Source organism: Lutra lutra, chromosome 1, assembly GCF_902655055.1.
Source record: "Lutra lutra chromosome 1, mLutLut1.2, whole genome shotgun sequence".
NCBI lineage: Eukaryota > Metazoa > Chordata > Mammalia > Carnivora > Mustelidae > Lutra > Lutra lutra.
In genome coordinates this window covers 132,200,320-132,222,221 of record NC_062278.1, presented here as the reverse complement: position 1 = coordinate 132,222,221, position 21,902 = coordinate 132,200,320, and the positions used below count along the sequence as shown (strand labels likewise).

The window sequence follows — 21,902 nt, the reverse complement described above, 5'->3', positions numbered from 1 at the left end:
GAAAACTGTAGGAAAAAAAAAAGACAAGTTTTCTGCTCTTAAAATAAATATCACCTACTCAAGATATGTTATCTTAAAATTACTTTTTGGGGGGCACCTATGTGGCACTGTTGGTTGAGCCTCTGGCTCTTAGTTTTGGCTCAGGTAGTGATCTTGGGGTCGTTAAGATCAATCCCCAGGTTGGGCTCTGCACTCAGCATGAAGTCTGCTTAGAGTTTCTCTCTCCCTCTCTCTGTGCCTCTGTCCTACCCCCCATCCCTGCACTCTCTCCCTCTTGCCAAAATAAGTATTTTTAAAAATTACCTTTTTTTAATCAAGTATTCCTAAATTTGAATATGCCTTCAAAGTCAGAATTTAAAGAACGGGGTGATCATGAAACTAATAATTATGTATCATATTATTCTAGCACAGCACCTGGGACAAAGGATGGATCCGAATACTCACCACTGCTCCACCATTTCTTGCCATTAATTACATAGCTATCTCCATCTCGTTGGATGCTACATTCAATATTTGTGGCATCACTCGAAGCTACACTGGGCTCTATAAGTAAGCAAAGTTTGAATTTACAGGCAGGCAGACATCATCAGTTTACAAAAGAGATTTTAGATAAGGAAATGTGAACTCTCTGAGGATAGAGGCAGGTTCCTATCCTTCCCCCCCTTCCACTCTAGTTCTCCTATAACCTACATATAGTAAGTACTCAGTAAATGTGCACTGGAAGAATGAATGAATGAATTTTGAACACTGGCGATCAGCAATCTGAATTGTGTTCTTGGCTTCCTCACTGATGCATGATTCAAGATAACTCACTCAATCCTTTCTCCAATTATCAAAAGTAGATTAAGTATACTGTTGTTTATTGTCCACAATAGAAATCTACTAAATACTAAATATTTGCAAGCCAGATTTCCCCACATGTAGTTTACTATCTTAGACAATTTCCAACCCTGCCTTGCAAATCCCATCAGGAATGCTTTCACTGACTTATTTTGCATTCTGTAAAGACTGATCAACACAATTTCTTCAAAAAGTTTTCCATGGGACACCCTTACACAACTGCTTTACTGTATGGCATTTCAGAATGTGCAGGTTAGCTCTCATTTGTAGTCGTCTGCACTTGCTAATATGCTGCTCTTTTAAATTGGTCCTTCAGATATTTTGTGCATTCTATTTCTGAAACTAGAGACTCACAGGGTTCCTTTAGAAAGGGAGCTGTGTACTTATTTTGTAACCTCCAATTAGTGGTTTGAAGATAACATGTCACTGCAGATGTTCAATAAATGCCTCTCACCGATTTTAAATGGAGATCAGTTTTCCTATTACAAATACATACAATGTTATAGAAGACTTTTAAGTCTGGCTAAAATTATGGCCAGATGACATTTAGTTTAATTCCAAGCTCAACTATATAATGATGACTTTTTCCTTTGTTTTTTTTTTTTTTTTTTTACTTTTTCCTTTGAAAAATTCTTACTGTTTCCTATGTACAAATGGTACCAAACCCATTTTTAACATGCTCCTAATTTTACTTCCCCACATGATCATAATTTGAACTATGTGATCAGCCCTGGTGAATGGTCTATTTTTCTAGGTTCATGGCAAAGTATTTAGTAACTATCAGTAAAAATTATTACAAAGACAAATATTTCATACATAAGGACAAAAAAGATACTAAATATACATACACGGCAATTTTAGAAATGCAAGTCAAAAGATTATGAAATTAGGTTTACTCTGCTGCTTAAATGCTTAAAGTAGACTATCAGAAAACATCACTGGGTATCCTCCCAAAGGGGAGGACAATTTGATTCTGCACATTTAAAAATGCCAAAATTTGAAACAGGGCTCAAACAAGCACATGCTCGTCTCTGTCCATGGGGAAATTTGCCCTAAAACACAGAGCCACTCTTTCATTTTAGCTTATCCATAATAACTCCAGGATGATTGACTGCACAAGGGGAGAACCATGATTTGCTTTTACCTGTCATACAGAAGCAAGAGGCAATGTTCCCTTGAAGAAGAGGCTCAAGCCACTGCTGCTTCTGCTCTTTACTTCCATATAGGTGGAGGACCTCCATGTTCCCTGTGTCTGTATGTAATAAAAAAAACAAAACATTTCTTTGGCGTTTAAAAATTTACCAATATAGGTGCCTCCTTAGCGCAGTAGGCAGCGCGTCAGTCTCATAAAAATTTACCAATATGGAATCCAAACTTTATGTTGGAATTATATACATGTATCTTTTTTTAAAATATAATTTTATTGGCTTTAATTGCATTGTCATGTTTTCCCAAGTTGTTTTCTTTTTTTTTTTTTTAAGATTTTATTTATTTATTTGACAGAGATCACAAGTAGGCAGAGAGGCAGGCAGAGAGAGAGGGAGAAGCAGACTCCCTGCTGAGCAGGATCCTGATGCAGGACTCGATCCCAGGACACTGGGATCATGACCTGGGCCAAAGGCAGAGGCTTTAACCCACTGAGCCAGCCAGGCGCCCCTACATGTATCTTTTTAAAGTAAACATTTGCTTACAAAAATATTTTGAAACATAATAGTAAATATAATTTGTAATGAAGGCATGCCATAAATAATTATTATAAATATATGGCATTTGGTGCATATTTATTCAATTTGTGTTGAATTACGACACTTGTCCGCTTCATCTCAATAAAACACGGCTTTAATGAGGTCTGACTCATTTAGGACTAAGGAAAACAATTCACTGTCTTAATCTTTCCCTGCTTTCTTGCAAATATGCTTTGCTAGGAGTGACTGCAATGCTCCTGGAGAACAATTATCATTCCACGCTCTACTGAGACTCCATTGCTGAGACTCCTGTTCCTCGAACATACGATGTGCTCTCTAACTTTCACCTGTTTGCCTGTGCCAAACCTTCTCTCAGGTCCAATTCTACCCATCATTCCTAAGTAAATTCCTGCTTTTGAGCCATTTCCACCATGAAGAATCTCTGATTACACAGTCAGAAATATCTCCTTCCTCTGAACTCACAGAGTAATTATTGTCTCTTTACCTCTACCATTGTTCTTACTATTGTGCACCCCCTCCCATCTATGAAAGCACTAGGTGGTATCTCAAGAATGATAAACACAGAATCCCCGATAGAAAATGACAGCAGATAACTTCAAAGACCCTTTCCAACCCTCAGAGGGCATTGTTCAGTAATTGAAACACTACTATCACTCTCATATAAAAAAGAATGCTTTATACCTGCCATGGAGCAAAACACTCTAGGGGCTTTTCTCCGATATTTGTTCCTATCAAACTTCTAAAAAAACACTATTTAAAACATTTCCCTTGAAAACTGATTACTCAAAAGATTTATTTATTTTTTAAAGAACTTATTTATTATTTATCAGAGAGAGAGAGAGAGAGAGAGAGCAAGTGCACAAGCAGGGTGAGCAGCAGCAGGCAGAGGGACTCCTCGCTGAGCAAGGAGTCCAATACAGGATTTGATCCCAGGCCTCTGGGATCATGACCTGAGCTGAAGGCAGATGCTCAACCAACTGAGCCACCCAGGCATCCCACTCATAAGATTTTTCGAAAATGATTTATTTATTTTATTTTAGAGAGAGGGTGAGAGACTGTGTGGTGGGGGGACAGAGGGAAAGGGAGAGAGAGAGAATCTCAAGCAGACTCCTCGCTGAGCAGGGAACCTAACACAGGGCTTGATCCCACAACCCTGAGATCATGACCTCAGCTGGAATCAAGACTCAGACACTTAACAGAATGAACCACCTAGGTGCCCCAATTATTCATAAGATTTTCAAGAAGTTTTCAATATCACCTTTAAACATGACTTGAAGGACAGTCACTGAAATGCCTATGAAAATGGAGTTAAGGGGCGCCTGGGTGGCTCAGTGGGTTAAGCCGCTGCCTTCGGCTCAGGTCATGATCTCAGAGTCCTGGGATCGAGCCCCGCATCGGGCTCTCTGCTCGGCAGGGAGCCTGCTTCCTCCTCTCTCTCTGCCTGCCTCTCTGCCTACTTGTGATCTCTCTGAATAAATGAATAAAATCTTTAAAAAAAAAAAAAAAGAAAATGGAGTTAAATCCAAGTTAAGTCTCTCAAAATGTGTTTGCAGTCTGTCCAGACACTACCAACAGAGCCAAAGTTATATTAAAATGCACAAAATTCCTAATAGATTAACATCAGTTTAAAATTCTTTTTGGCTGAGAGAAAAAATGAGTCTTGAGTTATAATTAATGAAGCTCACTATTTTCTTCACTTATTTTAAATTCACTGTTTCTTGTTATAGTTCAAATGAGGTAAATATTGACTAAGATCTTTCAAAAATTGTCAGTTTGTTCTGAGAAGCTGGCAAAATGAAGCTATCATTTAGGGGTTGGGAAAAAGCCTGGATAAATTAGTTCTACAAAAAAAATACCCTCTCCCAAATCAGCCCATAGGCCCTCCAAATTTTCTAGTACAGCTATAAAATTAAAATTGCTATTTTCAACATTCTAATATACAATATTGTATACTTTGTGAAGGGCAAAAAAAAAAAAAAAGACAAATTGGAAGACTACATATGTTTTCCCTAAGCTTTTAGAACTATTTGGAAAGCTTGAGTAGAAATTCATCTTTTATACTTAAGAAACCTCCCAAAGTATTTAATTAACATCTGTTATATTCCCTTCTTTTTCTGCTTTGGAAATGCTCTGAAACACAATGTCCTAAGGCCTTCATGAAGATATCTCCACTACAAAGAGAAAACGCCTAGTTTTCTACTTATGGTTTTATACATCCTTGTTTGCTAAGGAGAGTTGCTAATCATACTCTGGCCAAAGAAAATGTATTTTCCTGGCCAATTTTTAAATTTCAGCAGTTTGGTGATATCATTTAGAGAGTACAACTGTTAGACTCATGAAATTTTAATACTAGAATTTTTAATGCTAGGCAAATGATCTTCTAGTGAAAAGGGAGTTCATGGGTCAAATGGAGAAAATAGTGGCAGAGCTGTGTCTGCAAAGGAAGTCTTCTATAGCATTATTTTTCATATTATGAAAATATCATAAACTATTAGTTATATTATATAACCATATTATGACCTATTAGTATGTCATGAAATCAATTTAATGGAATATGGCTATCATTCTCTAAAAAATAGATCAAAATAGAATATATTAGATTCGACTAGACTCACTGGAAAATATCGAATATACTGTATGTGATAAAGGAAATTATTATTTCATGAAACCCTTTTTCAGTAATATATATGCCTCTCATTTCTTATTCCCCAAGTCCTTTGGTCAATCCATCCATCCATCCATGAACATACATGTATAACTACATATGCTACATATTGGGTCACAATATAAATTATATTTCTTACTATAAGTAGCAATAAAAAAAGTTTTAAGCAAAAGACTACCAGTTCTCCTTCCACAAAATTATGCCACCTATACAGTAATAGCTTCACATAAATTAGATGAAATCTTTAGAAATTCTATGATAGATTTCTTGACTTTTACAGTAGCCTCATTACTGGATTAAAATGTAGTAGAGCAGTAATTTGATAAATTGGTGATTTGAAGAAGGAAAACCACCAGGGATAAATTCAACCAACATCAGAAGTTTATAGCTACCTTAATGGTTTCAAATAAATGAGAGTCAAAATCCACTGTCCAAACACCTTACTATGCAACCAGACTGTGTCTTCTCTCAGATATCCAAATACTTATTTTTGGTAGTTCCATCCTTCATTAACTCTTTTTGGGAGAGCTTTAGCAGCAGGGCTGTACAATGAGCACAAAAGGCAATACTGAGGTCCAACTTGTTCAGTGACAATATAGGATATCATACCATCAACCTTCTATAACAAATTAAATGTTGGTCCTTGACTGGGAGCAACAGAGTAACTAGAGAAACTAGGCGGAAAAAAGACAAGATATTCCCTGGGTCTAACCTAGACCTACTGAACCAAACCTACAGGGATGGAGTCTATGAATCTGTTTTTATTTTGTTTTTTTTAAAGTTCCTTAGTGAGTTCTTTGACAAATCCATGTTCGAAAACATCTTCTACAGACACAGTACAGGTTTATCTGTTCCATATGACCTTTTAAACAAAAATTTTTTTAGACTTTTATTTATTTGAGAGAGAGAGAACACAAAGAGAGAGGGAGAAGCAGACTTCCTGCTGAGTAGACAGCCCTACAGGACTCCATCCCAGGACCCTGAGATTATGACCTGAGCCAACTGCAGACATGTAACTGAGCCACCCAGGCACCCCCTTCTGTATTACGTTTTTAAAGAAAAGTTGGCCTCCTTCCTTTACCCTTCCAATTTTTCATGCCAGAATCTTTGGAGGCATCCTTGAGTTCCTCTTTCCTCTTCCTTCAAATATATTTAGAATCTTTCTACTTCTCACCTACTGCTACCACCCTAGAACAAATCCCCATCATCTCTAACAAGGATTATTACAACAGACTCCCTGCTTCCTTCCTTCCCTCCTTTTGTTAATTCCTAATACATTCGTCAAAGAGATTCTTTTAAAACTGATATAACATCTTGTCACTGCTCTGGTCAAATCTCCCATGGCTTCCCTGTTCATAGGAGGTATAAGCCCAAGCCTAACCTGCCCCATAAGGCCATTTACTCTCTGATATCTTCTCTTACTATTCTCTTACTATTCCTAACTATGCCAAGTTCCTTGACTCTTCTTGGAATACACCAATCATACTCTTGCCTTAGGGTCTATGCAATTTCTGTTTCCTCTGCTATGGAAATTCCTTCCCCAGATAACATCATAGCTAACTCTCATGCTTTTATTAAGTCTTTATCGAATATCATTTTCTCAGTAAGGCCTAACCTCATCATTCCATGTTAAATTGTAATTTGCATTTCTTGTTCCCCAGCATTCCAATCCCAGCATTGCCCTACCCTGCTGGGGTTTTTTCCCCCAAAGCACTTTTCATCTTTAAACTGACTACATAATTTACTTATAATATTTATTATTTATTTCTGTCTCCCTCCATTAGAACATCAGCTCCATGAGGGCAAGAATCTTTGTGTATTTTATTCTTTGATACATCCCAAGGGTCTAGAATACTGCTTGGCACATAGTAAGTAATTAATAAATAACTGGTGAATAGGAGCACCTGGATGGCTCACTTGCAAGAGTGTGTGACTTTTGATTTCGGGGTTATGAGTTAGAGCCCCATGTCGAGTGTAGAGTTTACTTAAATAAATTTTTAAAAACTTAAAAAAAAAACTGGTGAAGAAATGGAGAGACAGTGAGGCTAACCAAGATCTGGAACTCTCGATCCATTCCAATTAGCCATATAAATATCGAAGATCCAATCGTGAAGTTGTAATCTTTATATTGCCAGTACCTCTGGAGGTGGCCTCTATTCACTAATACTCTTAATGCAATGATGTTTAACGAAAGAATAATCCAGTGAGAATATCAGATCCATTTTTTAAAATATTTAAATCAAAGTAACTGAGAAATAAAATTGTAGACAAGTTTATAAACCAATGACTTTGTGTAGAAAAACTTCTTGTCTTAAAATAGAGGAATTTCAAACCCTGCTCAGAATATCTGAGAAAGTTCTGTTTTTAAATAATATAGTAACCTGGTGCTTGGCAGTTAAAGACATCTGGAGCAAAAAAGCATTTTCCTGTTTCTTCAGCAATCAACGCATAGTCCACCTGGCTGAGACCGCTCACAGCTGGCAAAAACAAGTTCCAGAGGCCTTCTGCTTTGGCCATTTCCTGTCAAGGTGATGAATACGCCAGAGTGATCATAATTTACCATGCACTAAAATAGTTTATTTTTAAAAGATATTGCTATTTATGCTTCTTGCAACTTAAAAACACTAATGAAGTTACTTGTTTTATTTACCTTACAGTGTGTAAAACCAAATAGTTACTAACTCATTAGAAATCAACAATTTCCTGTTAAAGAAATGCCCTTTTCTCTAAGTTTCCTTAGATTTGGCTGAAAAACTAAGTTTGCTTTCCTGAGTACCTCTTACAAATTATAGTTATTACAGAATCTCCCACATTTGAGTGTAAGTATGCCAAGCATACTATTTGTATATTTTAATTTCTTATGTGTGTTGTGGTTAGGATTTAAAAGCATGAAATTTAGACCAAGTGCATGTGGGACAAATGTTCTGCTTGACTTCTATTATAATTTTGCAACAGATGGTAGTGAGTGCTGTTGATCATATTTTTTCTTTCAATATCATCATTACATACCACATACAAATGTTATGTAACCTACTTTGTATACTATAGGTTCTGTTCTTAACTTTCTTTTTAAAAAGTTATTTCTGATATATTTATTCTCTACATATATAACAACAACAGCAATGACAAACTAAGGTTTCAAAAAACACCTGCATATTCATTTTCCAACATTAAATGCTTTCTTGTTTTTCTTACCTTAAGTTTATCAATCACTAAAGGTTTTTTCCATCTGTCCACTGAATTTTCATTTTGAATGTAGAACTCAATTACCTCCTTAAAGTAATAATAAGAAAAAAGTTCATTAGCTAAAGTTAATACAAAGTAAATAATGCCATAAACTGCAAATATCCAAAGTAAACCTATTTAGATGAAGAAGCTTTTCAAACTGTTATTAAATCAGTAATATTTCTTTCCAAAACCAGATACATGAGTATAAACAAATTTAGAGGTTTGTTGCTCACAAAATTATGCTGCCTCGATATTAGATAACAGACTTCCAAAATCTTGTACCAAGATTTAGTGTTCCCTTTTTAGCAATATAGCTCACTGGGCAGTCATAGGAACCCTCTCAAAGTAGCACAACTAAAATAACAGAGAAAATATTTAAAATAATGAAAAAAAAATACATGTAATGAATAGCTGTGCTGGAAGAACAATAAGGAAATTCCTCAGTGGTCAGAAATAAAAAAGCCTGACTCTTCAGGTGTTAATAAAGTACTTGTTTCAAGCCACCATTAACAAAATTAGCAAAACTAACAGTGTAACAAAACTGAATCACACTCCCCAAAGACTACAGACAAAAAAAAAAAGAAAGATCATATATAGAATAAAGTATTTGTGTCCAATAGATTTAAAGAATAAAGGAAGAAAGGAATTAAAAGTATGACAAAGGTTATAAAAATTGGCCAAATTTGAAAAAGAACAATCAAAAAGTAAAAGAATCAAAAGCAACTTGAGGAAAAGAAAAAACACATTAATTAAATTTAAAAATTCAAGCAGTGGTTCTTATAAACAATTGAGAACTGAATTCCCAGTGCAACAAATGAAGGCAGAAATCAGTGTCTTCAGTTGCTAAGAGAAAATAATTGTCAACCTAGAATTCTATGTCCAATAAAACAATCTTTCAAGAATTAGGGCAAAATAAAGGCATCAGAGATAAAGAAACAGAAAGAATCAGAATCAGAATCATTACTTCCCTCTCTTGAGCAAAAAAGGAAAATAAAAAGAAAAAAAAATCAAAGAAAAGGTTGCTAGCAGATTCTCATTAAAGGAACTTGATCCTAAAAGAAACATCTGAGTTGCAAGAAGAAACAGTAAATAAAGTGGTAAATACATGGGTAAATATAAATTAAAAACTAGCCACACCAAACAGTAATAATAATCACTAATTTGTGCAACTAAAATAATCAAGATGAACTAAAATATGGATTGGGAAGGCATTTCCCAATATTTTGCTGTTACAGAATCTCTATACCTAATTTTTTTAGGTATACCTAATTTTTACCTAATTTTTTTAGGTTAGAATTATAGATTAAAATCTGTGACTATAGTCACAAGGCCACATTACAAAATTATTTTCTAAAATTGTTCCACTCCTTTATAGTCATATAATACACAAAACTGTTCTTTTATTAAGCATGGCTAGTCTAGGGAAATGATGTATTTAATGAAAACTGCAAGAAGACAAAGGACAGCTCTTTTTCACCAGGATGAAGAGCATTCATCATTTCTGTCAGGAAGTCAGTTGAATGGGAGATTTCCTGTTTAGGGTTGTTTATTATGTCCATCCCTCGTACTGCAGTAGAAATAGTCAGTGCTACAATATATTATGCAATACATTTACAAATTCCTCATCTCTGACTACCTCTTTATGATACTACAGTTCTGAGAAATTAAATCACCCAATGTTTACATAATTATTTTAAAAACTTGTGTGATTTAATACTTTCTGTTCTAAAGTCTATCCATTTAGAGATCTGCAAATTCTGTTGTATTGCGGTAAAAGTCAGAATTAATGTAAAATCTCATTATAAAGAAGGTTTCTTTAGTTCTTAGAGTATGAAAAACAGTATATTGGTGAAAGGAGAAAGCAGAAAATACACTTGATGCCTAATCGATTCCCCCCAAATAGCACCTTTAACATCTAACTTCCTCCTAACTTACTGAGATACTGCTTTGCAGTATGTTAGTTCAGAATCTTAAATCTGAGCCTACAAATAATTTTGCAATACAATATGTTTTTCACCTTAAAGTTGGCTATTAGAAAAAAGCAACAGTTCTTTAATAGTACATTACACTTAAGAGGAAAATATGACTGTTATCTTTATATTGTAAGTGTATTCTCAAGACTATGTTGCTAGTTCTTGTTTTAAATTCTATTTTTTAGGACTTCTTAGCCATTTTAATTTTTTTTTTTAGAGAGAGAGCATGCACATGTGGCGGTTGGGTAGAGGGACAGAGAGGGAGAGAGAGAATCTTAAGCAGGCTCCACACCCAGTGTGAGCCCAGTGTGGGGTTTGATCTTATGACCCTGAGATCATGATCTGAGCTAAAATCAAGAGCTGGGTGCTTAATTGAATGAGCCACTCAGGCCCCCTCCTTAGCCATTTTAAATAGGAAAACTGCCTTTTAACACTTTCATAGATATTGGGTTCTTAATGTTCTCACTTTATGAAATCCAAGGAATATCAAAGGTCATTAGAGTAGTTTAAATGAAGCTTATTTTTTCCCATTATAAAAATTAGAAAAATATGTAAAAGTATTGAGAAAAAGTCATCAACGGTCTTACTAAAGATGTATACTGTTAAAATACTGGTGTATTATATGACATTATCTTGTTTTCTAGATGTGACTTTTAATTTTTAAAACTTAGTTATAATACTGGATAGAATTTTATAGGCTTCCCCCCTCCTATTTTGAAAAAGTTAATTACTTTTCTCCAGATATCAATTCAAATGTATATGTTCACAGACAAGGATTAGTATTGCTCAAAATCATTCTACATGATAAAACACTGTTACAGATGTTGGCTTAAGATTTTTGTGTTTAACATTTTATTTTATTTTATTTTATTTTTTAAGATTTTATTTTTAAGTAGTCTCTATACCCAATATGGGACTCAAACCCATAACCCCAAGATAAAGACTTGCATGCTCTGATGACTGTGCCAGCTGGGTACCCTGGTTTATGATTTTAATGAAAGAAAAAGCCCATGTTATTAGGCATGGATATATTCTAGATTGAACTATCTGCAAAGACAAAATTACTGTGGCTTTCCTTGCCACAGAAATATTGACAATCTTCTGTTAAAGCTATAGATTGCTTTTTTTTTTAAACTTATAATAAAGCATTTTCTTTTACATTGAAAAACTTTTTAAAATTTATTCATTTGAGACAGAGAGATACATGGAGAGAGCATGATTTGGGGAGAGGGCAGAAGTAGACTTCTGCTGAGCCAGGAGCCCTACTCAGGGCTTGATCCCAGGGTCTGGAGACCATAACCTGAACGAAGGCAGATGCTCAATCACCTGAGCAACCGAGGCATCCCTACATTGAAAATTCTTTGTAAATATTTTAATAGCTGCATAATATTAAGTTTAGCAGGTATCACAACTCAACTTGTGATACTTCTTTTCTCTGCTTCATGTATCCCTTGATTTCCCATTCACATTTATAAATGAAAGAGCAAGACCACATGGTTTCTTCTGCTAATTCTGCCCTCTCCTTTGAACAGTCAGCTGCTTCCAGGCACGAGCATGTCAATAAATATGTTTCATTTTAGGGTGAGCAGGCAGAAATCAGGCAGGTTGATAGGCAAGCTGGGGTTTACACCAAACCCCTATTTTTTTAAAAAAAAGACCCCAAAATAGAGGACTCTAGAGCACTAACCCTCATGTGAAATCCTGGCTTCTTGAAATAGATAATTTTTTTTTTTTTAAGAGTCCTAAGTTTATTACTCATAGTTTAAATATTCTCTGACTCATTTTCAAGCCAGAGTAGTAATTGTACCTCTGCTGCAAGGATTACATAAGTTACTATACTTCAAGCTCTTGGCATAGTATCTGGCAGAGGAGTAAATTCTTAATATAATAACTAGTGTTGATTCACTGTCTCTCTCCCATTTGACTGTGAAGATAGCAACTTGTCTTCCTGGCATAATATCATCATGCTTAATAAGACGTAATATCATCATGTCCCCACCATCAAGTACACTGACCAGCACAGAGAGGTGCTCAATGTTTGTTGAATGTCTGAAAGAAGTATTTGCTGAGGGTAGAATTTACGCAAAGTCTGAATCTAGAACACATGCTCTAAGTTCAGGTTTTCCACAGTGTTCCACACTGGCTTCCTTCTCTTTGATTTAGGCAAACTGCTTAATGTCTCTGGGCCTCAATTTCCTCACTTTGTTTTTCATTTTATCTTTTTTCAAACTGGAGTGGTTAGCATGCAATATTCTATTCATTTCCAGTGTACAACATAGTCATACGATCACCAAGATAAGTCTAATCATTTGCTTTTTTAGAGGACTCTTGCAGCCTTCTGTCTGAAGCAAATGCTACAGCTAGGCATGGGGTGTTACAGACCTACCCCTGCAGCCCATCTACAGGTTAATTCTTCAGTCAAACATCTTGATTTTGTTTTCCCTTCTCACTCTTGCTCTCCATACCAGCCCATCACAGGGGACTCCATTGTAAAACAAAACAAAACAAAACAAAATGGCTACCACCTGTGCTATAGCCTTCTCTTATTTCAAAATGATTTTGAGCCTCACACCAGTGAGAATGGCTAAAATTGACAAGTCAGGAAATGAGAGATGCTGGCGAGGATGCAGAGAAAGGGGAACCCTCCTAACACTATTGGTGGGAATGCAAGCTGGTGCAACCACTCTGGAAAACAGCATGGAGGTTCCTCAAAAAGTTGAAAATAGAGCTACTCTATGACCCAGCAATTGCACTACTGGGTATTTACCCTAAAGATACAAATGTAGTGATCCGAAGGGGCACATGCACCCAAATGTTTATAGCAGCAATGTCTATAATAGCCAAACTATGGAAAGAACCTAGATGTCCATCAACAGATGAATGGATAAAGAAGATGTGGTATATATGTAAAATAGAATACTATGCAGCAATGAAAAGAAATGAAATCCTGCCGTTTGTGATGACATGGAAGGAACTAGAGGGTATTATGCTTAGTGAAATAAGTCAATCGGAGAAAGACAACTATCATATGATCTCCCTGATATGAGGAAGTGGAGATGCAATGTGGGGGGTTTGGGGGGTAGGAAAAGAATAAATTAAACAAGATGGGATCAGGAAGGAGACAAACTATAAGAGACTCTTAATCTCACAAAACAAACTGAGGGTTGCCAGGGGGAGGGGGGTAGGGAGAGGGTGGTGGGGTTATGGACATTGGGGAGGGTATGTGCTATGGTGAGTGCTGTGAAGTGTGTAAACCTGGCAAATCACAGATCTGTACCCCTGGGGCTAATAATACATTATATGTCCATAAAAAAATTAAAAAATTATTTAAAAATGATTTTGAGGTATGTTTCCTCTGTTAGGGGTTATTCTTTGGAACGATCCATTCTGTTTTCCAATTCAGCTTCCATCTCTTTTCTTTCTTTAAAAAAGATTTTATTTATTTATTTTTCAGAGAAGGGAGAGCAGGGAGAGGGAGAGGCAGGCCCCCTGCTGAGCAAGGAGTCCAATGCAGCATTCGATCCCAGGACCTGAGCTGAAGGCAGACACTTAACTGACTTAGCCACCCAGGCATCCCCCATTCTCTTTTCAAAACCTTAGTCCTCTGATGTGTCCACTGCTTTTTTTGTGTGCTTTTAGCAACTTAATCCATTTTTCAAAAGTTTTTTTAATTGTTAATGGGATTTTATTTGAGGGAAAGCAGGTAAATGCTGAATTCAGTCTGCCATCTGAACCAAGTGTTGCATTTTCTTTTTAATACCCAAAAGTTCAGAATTTTAAAACTTAACATTCTATATGTACTATATGTATATATAGATCAAAAGTCTCCATGGGGCACCTGGATGGCTCAGTGGGTTAAAGCCTCTACCTTCGACTCAGATCATGATCCTGGAATCCTGGGATTGAGCCTCACGTTGGGCTATCTGCTCAGCGGGGAAACTGCTTCCCTTCCTCTCTCTCTGCCTGCCTCTCTGCCTACTTGTGATCTCGGTTTATCAAATAAATAAATAAAATATTTAAAAAAAAAAGTCTCCAAAGTGATACCCTAAATACTAAACACATGTAAGAGGAGACTATTTTTATGCTATTTTATAAATTTAAGTTCAATTAATTAACATACAGTGTGTTATTAGTTTCAGAGGCAGAGTTCAGTGATTCATCAGTCTTACACACTCAGTGCTAATTACATCCTGGCCCTCCATAATGTCCATTACCCAGTTATCAAATCTCCCAACCCCCCTCCACTCCAGCACCCCTCAGTTTGTTTCCTCTGATTAAGAGTCTCATGGTTTGTCTCCCTCTCTGATTTTGGCTTATTTTATTTTTCCCTCCCTTCCCTATGAGCCTCTTTTTTTTTTTTTAAGATTTTATTTATTTATTTGACAGATAGAGATCACAAGTAGGCAGAGAAGCAGGCAGAGAGAGAGAGAGGAAGAGAAGCAGACCTCCTGCTGAGCAGAGAGCCCGATGTGGGGCTCGATCCCAGGACCCCAGGATCATGACCTGAGCCGAAAGCAGTGGCTTTAACCCACTGAGCCACCCAGGTGCCCCTCTGTTTTGTTTCTTAACAAAACAGGTCTCATTGATTATCTTGGCCAACCACCAGGTGCCCCTACATTCTCTGGTTTAAATATAATTTTTCTGATATGATGATTGTTACCCCAGCTTTCTTTTGATGTCCATTAGCATGATAAATGGTTTCCCATGCCCTCCCCTTTTTTTTTTTTTAAAGATTTTATTTATCTATCTGACAGAGAGAGATCACAAGTAGGCAGAGAAGCAGGCAGAGAGAGAAGAAGGGAAGCAGGCTCCCTGCTGAGCAGAGAGCCCGATGAGGGACTCGATTCCAGGACCCTGGGATCATGACCTGAGCTGAAGGCAGAGACTTTAACCCACTGAGCCACCCAGGCAACCCTAGATTGAATTCTTAATCACCATGGCCCAGCCAGCATTATCTTCCCTTAGAAGATGAGCCACCCAGGTGCCCCATGGAGACTTTTGATCTATATATACATATAGTACATATAGAATGTTAAGTTTTAAAATTCTGAACTTTTGGGTATTAAAAAGAAAATGCAACACTTGGTTCAGATGGCAGACTGAATTCAGCATTTACCTGCTTTCCCTCAAATAAAATCCCATTAACAATTAAAAAAACTTTTGAAAAATGGATTAAGTTGCTAAAAGCACACAAAAAAAGCAGTGGACACATCAGAGGACTAAGGTTTTGAAAAGAGAATGGGGGATGCCTGGGTGGCTAAGTCAGTTAAGTGTCTGCCTTCAGCTCAGGTCCTGGGATCGAATGCTGCATTGGACTCCTTGCTCAGCAGGGGGCCTGCCTCTCCCTCTCCCTGCTCTCCCTTCTCTGAAAAATAAATAAATAAAATCTTTTTTAAAGAAAGAAAAGAGAATGGAAGCTGAATTGGAAAACAGAATGGATCGTTCCAAAGAATAACCCCTAACAGAGGAAACATACCTCAAAATCATTTTTAAATAATTTTTTAATTTTTTTATGGACATATAATGTATTATTAGCCCCAGGGGTACAGATCTGTGATTTGCCAGGTTTACACACTTCACAGCACTCACCATAGCACATACCCTCCCCAATATCCATAACCCCACCACCCTCTCCCAACCCCATCTCCCCCATCAACCCTCAGTTTGTTTTGTGAGATTAAGAGTCACTTATGGTTTGTCTTGTGTCTTTTGACTGGGGCATTTAGCCCATTTAGATTCAGAGCAACTATTGAAATATAATGAATTTAGTGCCACTGTATTACTTATAAAGTCATATCCCTGTTAAGAGGAGGCTATTTTAGAATGAATTTCCCAATATTTTAGTAGTATTTTCCTAAAAAAGCTATACCCCACTGTCAGCAAAATTCATCTCATGACAGTTCTTTATTAAAAATATGTAATTATGGGGCACCTGGGTGGCTCAGTGGTTAAAGCCTCTGCCTTCAGCTCAGGTCATGATCTCAGGGTCCTGGGATCGAGCCCCACATCGGGCTCTCTGCTCACAGCAGGGAGCCTGCCTCCTCCTCCTCTCTCTCTCTGCCTGCCTCTCTGCCTACTCGTGATCTGTCTGTCAAATAAAAAAAAAAAAAATCTTAAAAAAAAATAATAAAAATATGTAATTAGGGTGCCTGGATGGCTCAGGGGGTTAAAGCCTCTGCCTTCGGCTCAGGTCATGATCCCAGAGTCCTAGGATTGAGCCCCACATTGTGCTCTCTGCTCAGCAGGGAACCTGCTTCCCCCTCTCTCTCTGCCTGCCTCTCTGCCTACTTGTGATCTCTCTCTGTCAAATAAATAAATAAAATATTTTTAAAAATAAAAATAAATTAAATAAAATAAAAAATATATATATATGATAATTATTTATCTAGTTCAAGCAACAATAGTAACTGCCCTATAAACACATATCAACTCTGAACATTTTTGTTTAAAGAATTTTGGTCTTTTTCGGTTTCCTATTTGATTTTGTAGGTCTAGCTCTAGAGATCTCAGAATCACAGAAAATTGAAATGAGAATTTACTGTATATCCACTCATACCTATGCACATCACAGATGAAAGACTAAGGCACTGAGAGAGTTATTTGTTCATGACCACCTAACTTGTGATAGGAATGGACTAAAATTAAACCCTTACAATTTCTACACCAGTGTTCAACTCACACATATACCTGGCCCCACCTGCCTTATGTATTTTTATAATAGCTTTTACCTTTTCTTCACAGCATTATCATCTCTTATTGAATGTCTTTCTTTTGTGCTAAAGTGTAGGCTCTGTGGAAGCATTAGCTCTGTCTTATTCTTTTACTTTTGATGGCTCTCCAGATGCCTAACCCATTATTAGGTACAGTTACATGTTAACTGAATGAATGAATGAATGCACCATGTTTCTTCTCTACCCTCAGTGAAGTTACAGCAACTTAACACGTAAAGTAGTAGCCTGTATGAAGAACGACAGTAGTACCTGTGAATAGACTGAAATGATATTCAACATTTCCTGGTTATGTCCATTTTGTTTAGTCTACAGTTTTCTTAATTTTCATAGGGAGCCATTAAAAAAAAAAAAAGCTAAAAGTCACCACCTTATAAAAAGGCCCTGGAGTACCTGGCTGGCTCAGTCAGCTGGGCATCTGACTCTTGATTTGGCTTAGGTCATGATCTCAGGGCTGTGGTGTTGGGCCCGGTGTAGAGCTCTCCACTCAGTGCAGTCTGCTTACTCCTTTCCCTCTGCTCCTCCCCCCAAATAATTGTGCTCTCTAATAAATAAATAAAATCTTTTCTTTTTAAATGGCCCTAAATAATGTTTTACTCTAATATATTTACAGTCCCAACTTTACAACAGTTAATCTCCTTTGACTGAGTTTTAATTTCAAGGATTCATCTGTGGCATTCCCTTGGCATCTTTTAGAAGCTCATCAGCTTCTGCAGCAGCTCTGTGCTAATGTAAGGAGGGGAATGGGTAAGGATTGACTACAAAGATAGGATACCATGATACTCCTAGAAGCAGAGATAACAGACATAATTCACCAACAGTCCTTGAGCACAAATACATTCTGTTTATACAGTACTTACCTTTTCAGCTGGAAGAATGTGTTGTTTCATGAAATGCTTCACCCTAGCAAGAACTTCCTGGCCAGTCTTACTCTGTACAAACAATTGTTGGGAAGTATCAATCTGTGGTGATGTAGTACTGAAAGTTCTTTATTAAAAAAAGAAAAGAAAGAAAGGAAAAAAGAAGAGTTACAAAGGTGTCCCAAATCATTATTATATATTTCTGAATATAATGGGAGGTCTTCTCCAACTCCTTCAAAATATCCCTCTGGAGTTGGCATATTTTGGGATTTTTTAAGTTTTTCATATTATACAATAAATGTACAATCACTTTACTTTGAACAGGAAACTTTAATGCTGAAAGCACTATGTAGGTAAAACATAAGCCTGGCACAATCTCAATCGGTGGTAGTTTTGAATCTTTATTAAAGTCAATTATCAAAATCTCTCAAAAAGAAGGTGAAGAAACTGAACACAAATGTAGTAATTATTCTTAGTATATTCCTCACAAACACAACTACTGGATGTCATTATAAAGATCTTTATGAAGAGCAACACTGTCAGTTGTTGAGAGAACACAAACATCACCTAAAAGATGAATTATAAAACATAACTGTCCTAATGTTAAGTCCTGGGTACTTCTGCCTGGACAGAATTTCCAGGGACAGCATCATCAATGGATTCAGTAAGTGCTATTATATCACATCACTCAGATGGCAGTGTGTAGTTGGGAAGAGAATTAGATGCCTCAAAAAGTGCTCCACTGATTGAGATATGGATTTCAAAGACATTTATGGAGTGATTGAGTAAAATTTCATGAAATATGATGGAAGAGAGCAATACTTCTAAAGTTAATAAATCATCTTTTATAGGGTGTAATTTTGAATAGGAATATGTAAGTAATATAAATATTAGAAAGAAGCATTTGAGAGTTTTATCTATTTCCTTGAAAGTTTATATGCTAAAGTTGGCAAAAAAATACTTTTAATCATGAATCTGCGTTATTTTATTTTCAGGCATATAAGATGTTACCAAAAAACTGATGTGATTGGCAGCAATAATCCTGGTATAAGCAATAGAAACAGTCCCTATCCCCCTGAAGTTTACAACCTTCATATATCTAATAAAGGCTCTAATTTGAATTAGCCAAGGAATTGATTTTGCTTACCTTTTCGAAAGTTGTAATCCAGTTTCTGCCAGAGGCTGCACAATCTTGGCAAACCGAAAGCTATTCTCAGATGCATTATTTCCCAGAAGATATCTACTATATACTCCCTATAAATAAACATAGAGCAATTAAGATTGATTGAAAACCGGGGCGCCTGGGTGGCTCAGTGGGTTGGGCCGCTGCCTTCGGCTCAGGTCATGATCCCAGGTCCTGGGTTCGAGCCCCACATCGGGCTTTCTGCTCAGCAGGGAGCCTGCTTCCTCCTCTCTCTCTCTGCCTGCCTCTCTGCTTACTTGTGATTTCTCTCTGTCAAATAAATAAATAAAATCTTTAAAAAAAAAAAAAAGATTGATTGAAAACCGTTCTTCAGCTATCCAGTCTCTCCAGTTTCCCAGCTATGTGAGTCACTAACCTCACAAGGTATCAAGACATAAATCAGACCATCAATTCTATATATTTACATATAGGGATAATTATACCACCCTAAATTAAAGAGTTAGACATGCATCATTTGCTTAACACACTCTCATCCTAACAGAACTTTAACTGTAAATCAAATCAAATTTGAAATGAACTCAGGAGTTAACAAAGATGTCAAACTGGCATCACCTTATACCACCTTTAAAGATCACTGTTCTGTTTTAGTGGGGGAAAATCTAAATAAGCCAAAATAAAATTAAAAACTATAAAATGGAAGAGAAGACACAGATATGATCTCTAAGAATATTTTCTCTCATTTTTTTGGAGTCCGAATTTAGTTAACTGTCTCCTTGAAAAGGGTTAGTTGAATGCTAATTAGTTTTTCTTTCTGCTCTGTGTTCTGTGCTTTCAACACAACACTCTCCTCTCCCTTACTTGTCCCACCCTAACACAATCCACTGAATTTCATTAGTTGTATTTCTTCATGTAATTCTTTATGCAATAAGACACTCTAACACTCCTTCCATCATTTCCAATTTCATATTTGTAGTTAGAATGCAATGTTTATGATCATCCCTGTTACCACATATAGTCTATCACATACATATTAATTTTAGCATAATGCAAGTAAAACTTTTGTTTGAAATGAAAATCCATTTTAAGTTCAAAGCCCATTTGGTATCTGATTTGTGGAAACTGACAAATATAAAAAACATACCATGAACCCTCTTTTGAGGAACCCATCCAACCAACACGATTAACGTGATTCTAAAATACAGGATGAGATGTAACACAACTATATCCAGAAGACATTTCAATTGGTCATGGATAGCATGGACTCAGAAGACAAGGAAAAAACACCTTAATCCTTTTTACATTCTTTTTGGTTTCTAAATCTCTTACTGACTCATTCTTCCAAGCCCTAGCCCTTTGTCACTGATGAAGCATCTCAATTTCTTAAATAAACTCCCGAGGTTCAAAGCACATGTAAACTAAATCAGTATAAAGAAGAATACACTTTAGGGGCACCTGGGTTAAGCACTGGAATTTTGATTTTGGCTCACGCCATGATCTTAGTTAGGATTGTGAGATTGAGCCCTAGGGCAGGCTCTGTGTTGGGAGTAGAGCCTGCCTAAGATGCTTTTTCTCCCTCTCCCTCTGCCCCTCCCCTGCTAAAAAAAAAAAAAAGAAGAAGAAAAGAATATATTTTAGATTTTAAAAAACTGAATTTATGCTCAATTTCCTCTTAAAATTAGTCACGTAATTTGTGTGATTCTAACATTGTTTGAAAACGGAAAATTTTACTCATCTATTCTCTCAAAAATATATATTAAGAGGCTACTATAATCTAGGTACAGTGCTAGACTTTGGGACATGAAAAAGTATTTCTTTCCTCATCATCAGTACTGGTTAATAAATGGTTTTATAGTTTGGAGCAGACATTATTAAAAGATTTTAGCTCTTTCTTAAATTGGATATTCAGGAAATAACAAATCTTCATACGCTTTTCTCTTTTTATCTTTATTTCTTTCTTTCTTCCTTCCACTATTAAGTTTATCATACCAAAAAATGATAACACATTTTGCTACTCAATTTTTTGCCTCTGCCAAATTCCTATTCTGTAAAGTCTGGATTCATATTCACCCAGGCCTGGTATTTGTCATTATCCAAAGCAAAATGATCTAAGGAAAAACAACATAAAACTCCTGAAGACCAGAAAATATCATGAATAGTACATTAGTAAATAGTGGTAAAACATAAATTGAGACCAATCAATTACCTGTGCTATTCCAGCCATTTTAAAATATGCAAGGGCAAGAAAGAAATTCCAGTTAGGAAGAATAGAATCAATTCCCCTGCAGCGGCAATATATTGAAATCAGTTCTTCTATTGATGGTATCCCTATAAAAAAAACAGCACATACTATAAAATTTAATAAAGATATCATGGTGAATGTTTCAAAGGAATAATACTACATGTGTACATAAAACTGATACACATAACAAACATGTTCTGAATGTTGTTTTCTAAAAGAATTATATATATATATATATATGTATATATATATATATATATGGCTATATTTTATCATAATTACTAAAAGTAAAAGCTGTTGTTCAGAAAAATCAAGAATAAAATGAATTAGAAACATTTCAGAGGAGTGCCTGGGTGGCTCAGTCAGTTAACCATCTGCCTTCAGCTCAGGTAATGATCCCAGGGTCCTGGATCAAGTCCTGAGTTGGTCTCTTTGCTTAGCAGGAGCCCTGTTTCTCCCTCTCCCTCTGTCCCTCCCCCTGCTCGTGCACATGCATTCTTTCTCTCTCTCAAATAAAGT

At 36.3% G+C, this 21,902-nt stretch overlaps 1 protein-coding gene across 1 annotated transcript in view; it reads right to left on the bottom strand.

Moving 5' to 3' along the window:
* Positions 1-21,902, bottom strand: part of ACAD11 (acyl-CoA dehydrogenase family member 11) — an 88,987-nt gene that overhangs the window by 43,107 nt on the left and 23,978 nt on the right. Inside the window, exons 7-13 of the mRNA XM_047736980.1 lie at positions 21,348-21,469; positions 19,148-19,254; positions 18,001-18,127; positions 8,407-8,484; positions 7,593-7,731; positions 1,985-2,092; positions 445-543 (exon numbers count right to left, since the gene is read on the bottom strand). Coding sequence (XP_047592936.1) covers positions 445-543; positions 1,985-2,092; positions 7,593-7,731; positions 8,407-8,484; positions 18,001-18,127; positions 19,148-19,254; positions 21,348-21,469 — 780 coding nt within the window. The remainder of the gene's footprint in view (positions 1-444; positions 544-1,984; positions 2,093-7,592; positions 7,732-8,406; positions 8,485-18,000; positions 18,128-19,147; positions 19,255-21,347; positions 21,470-21,902) is intronic.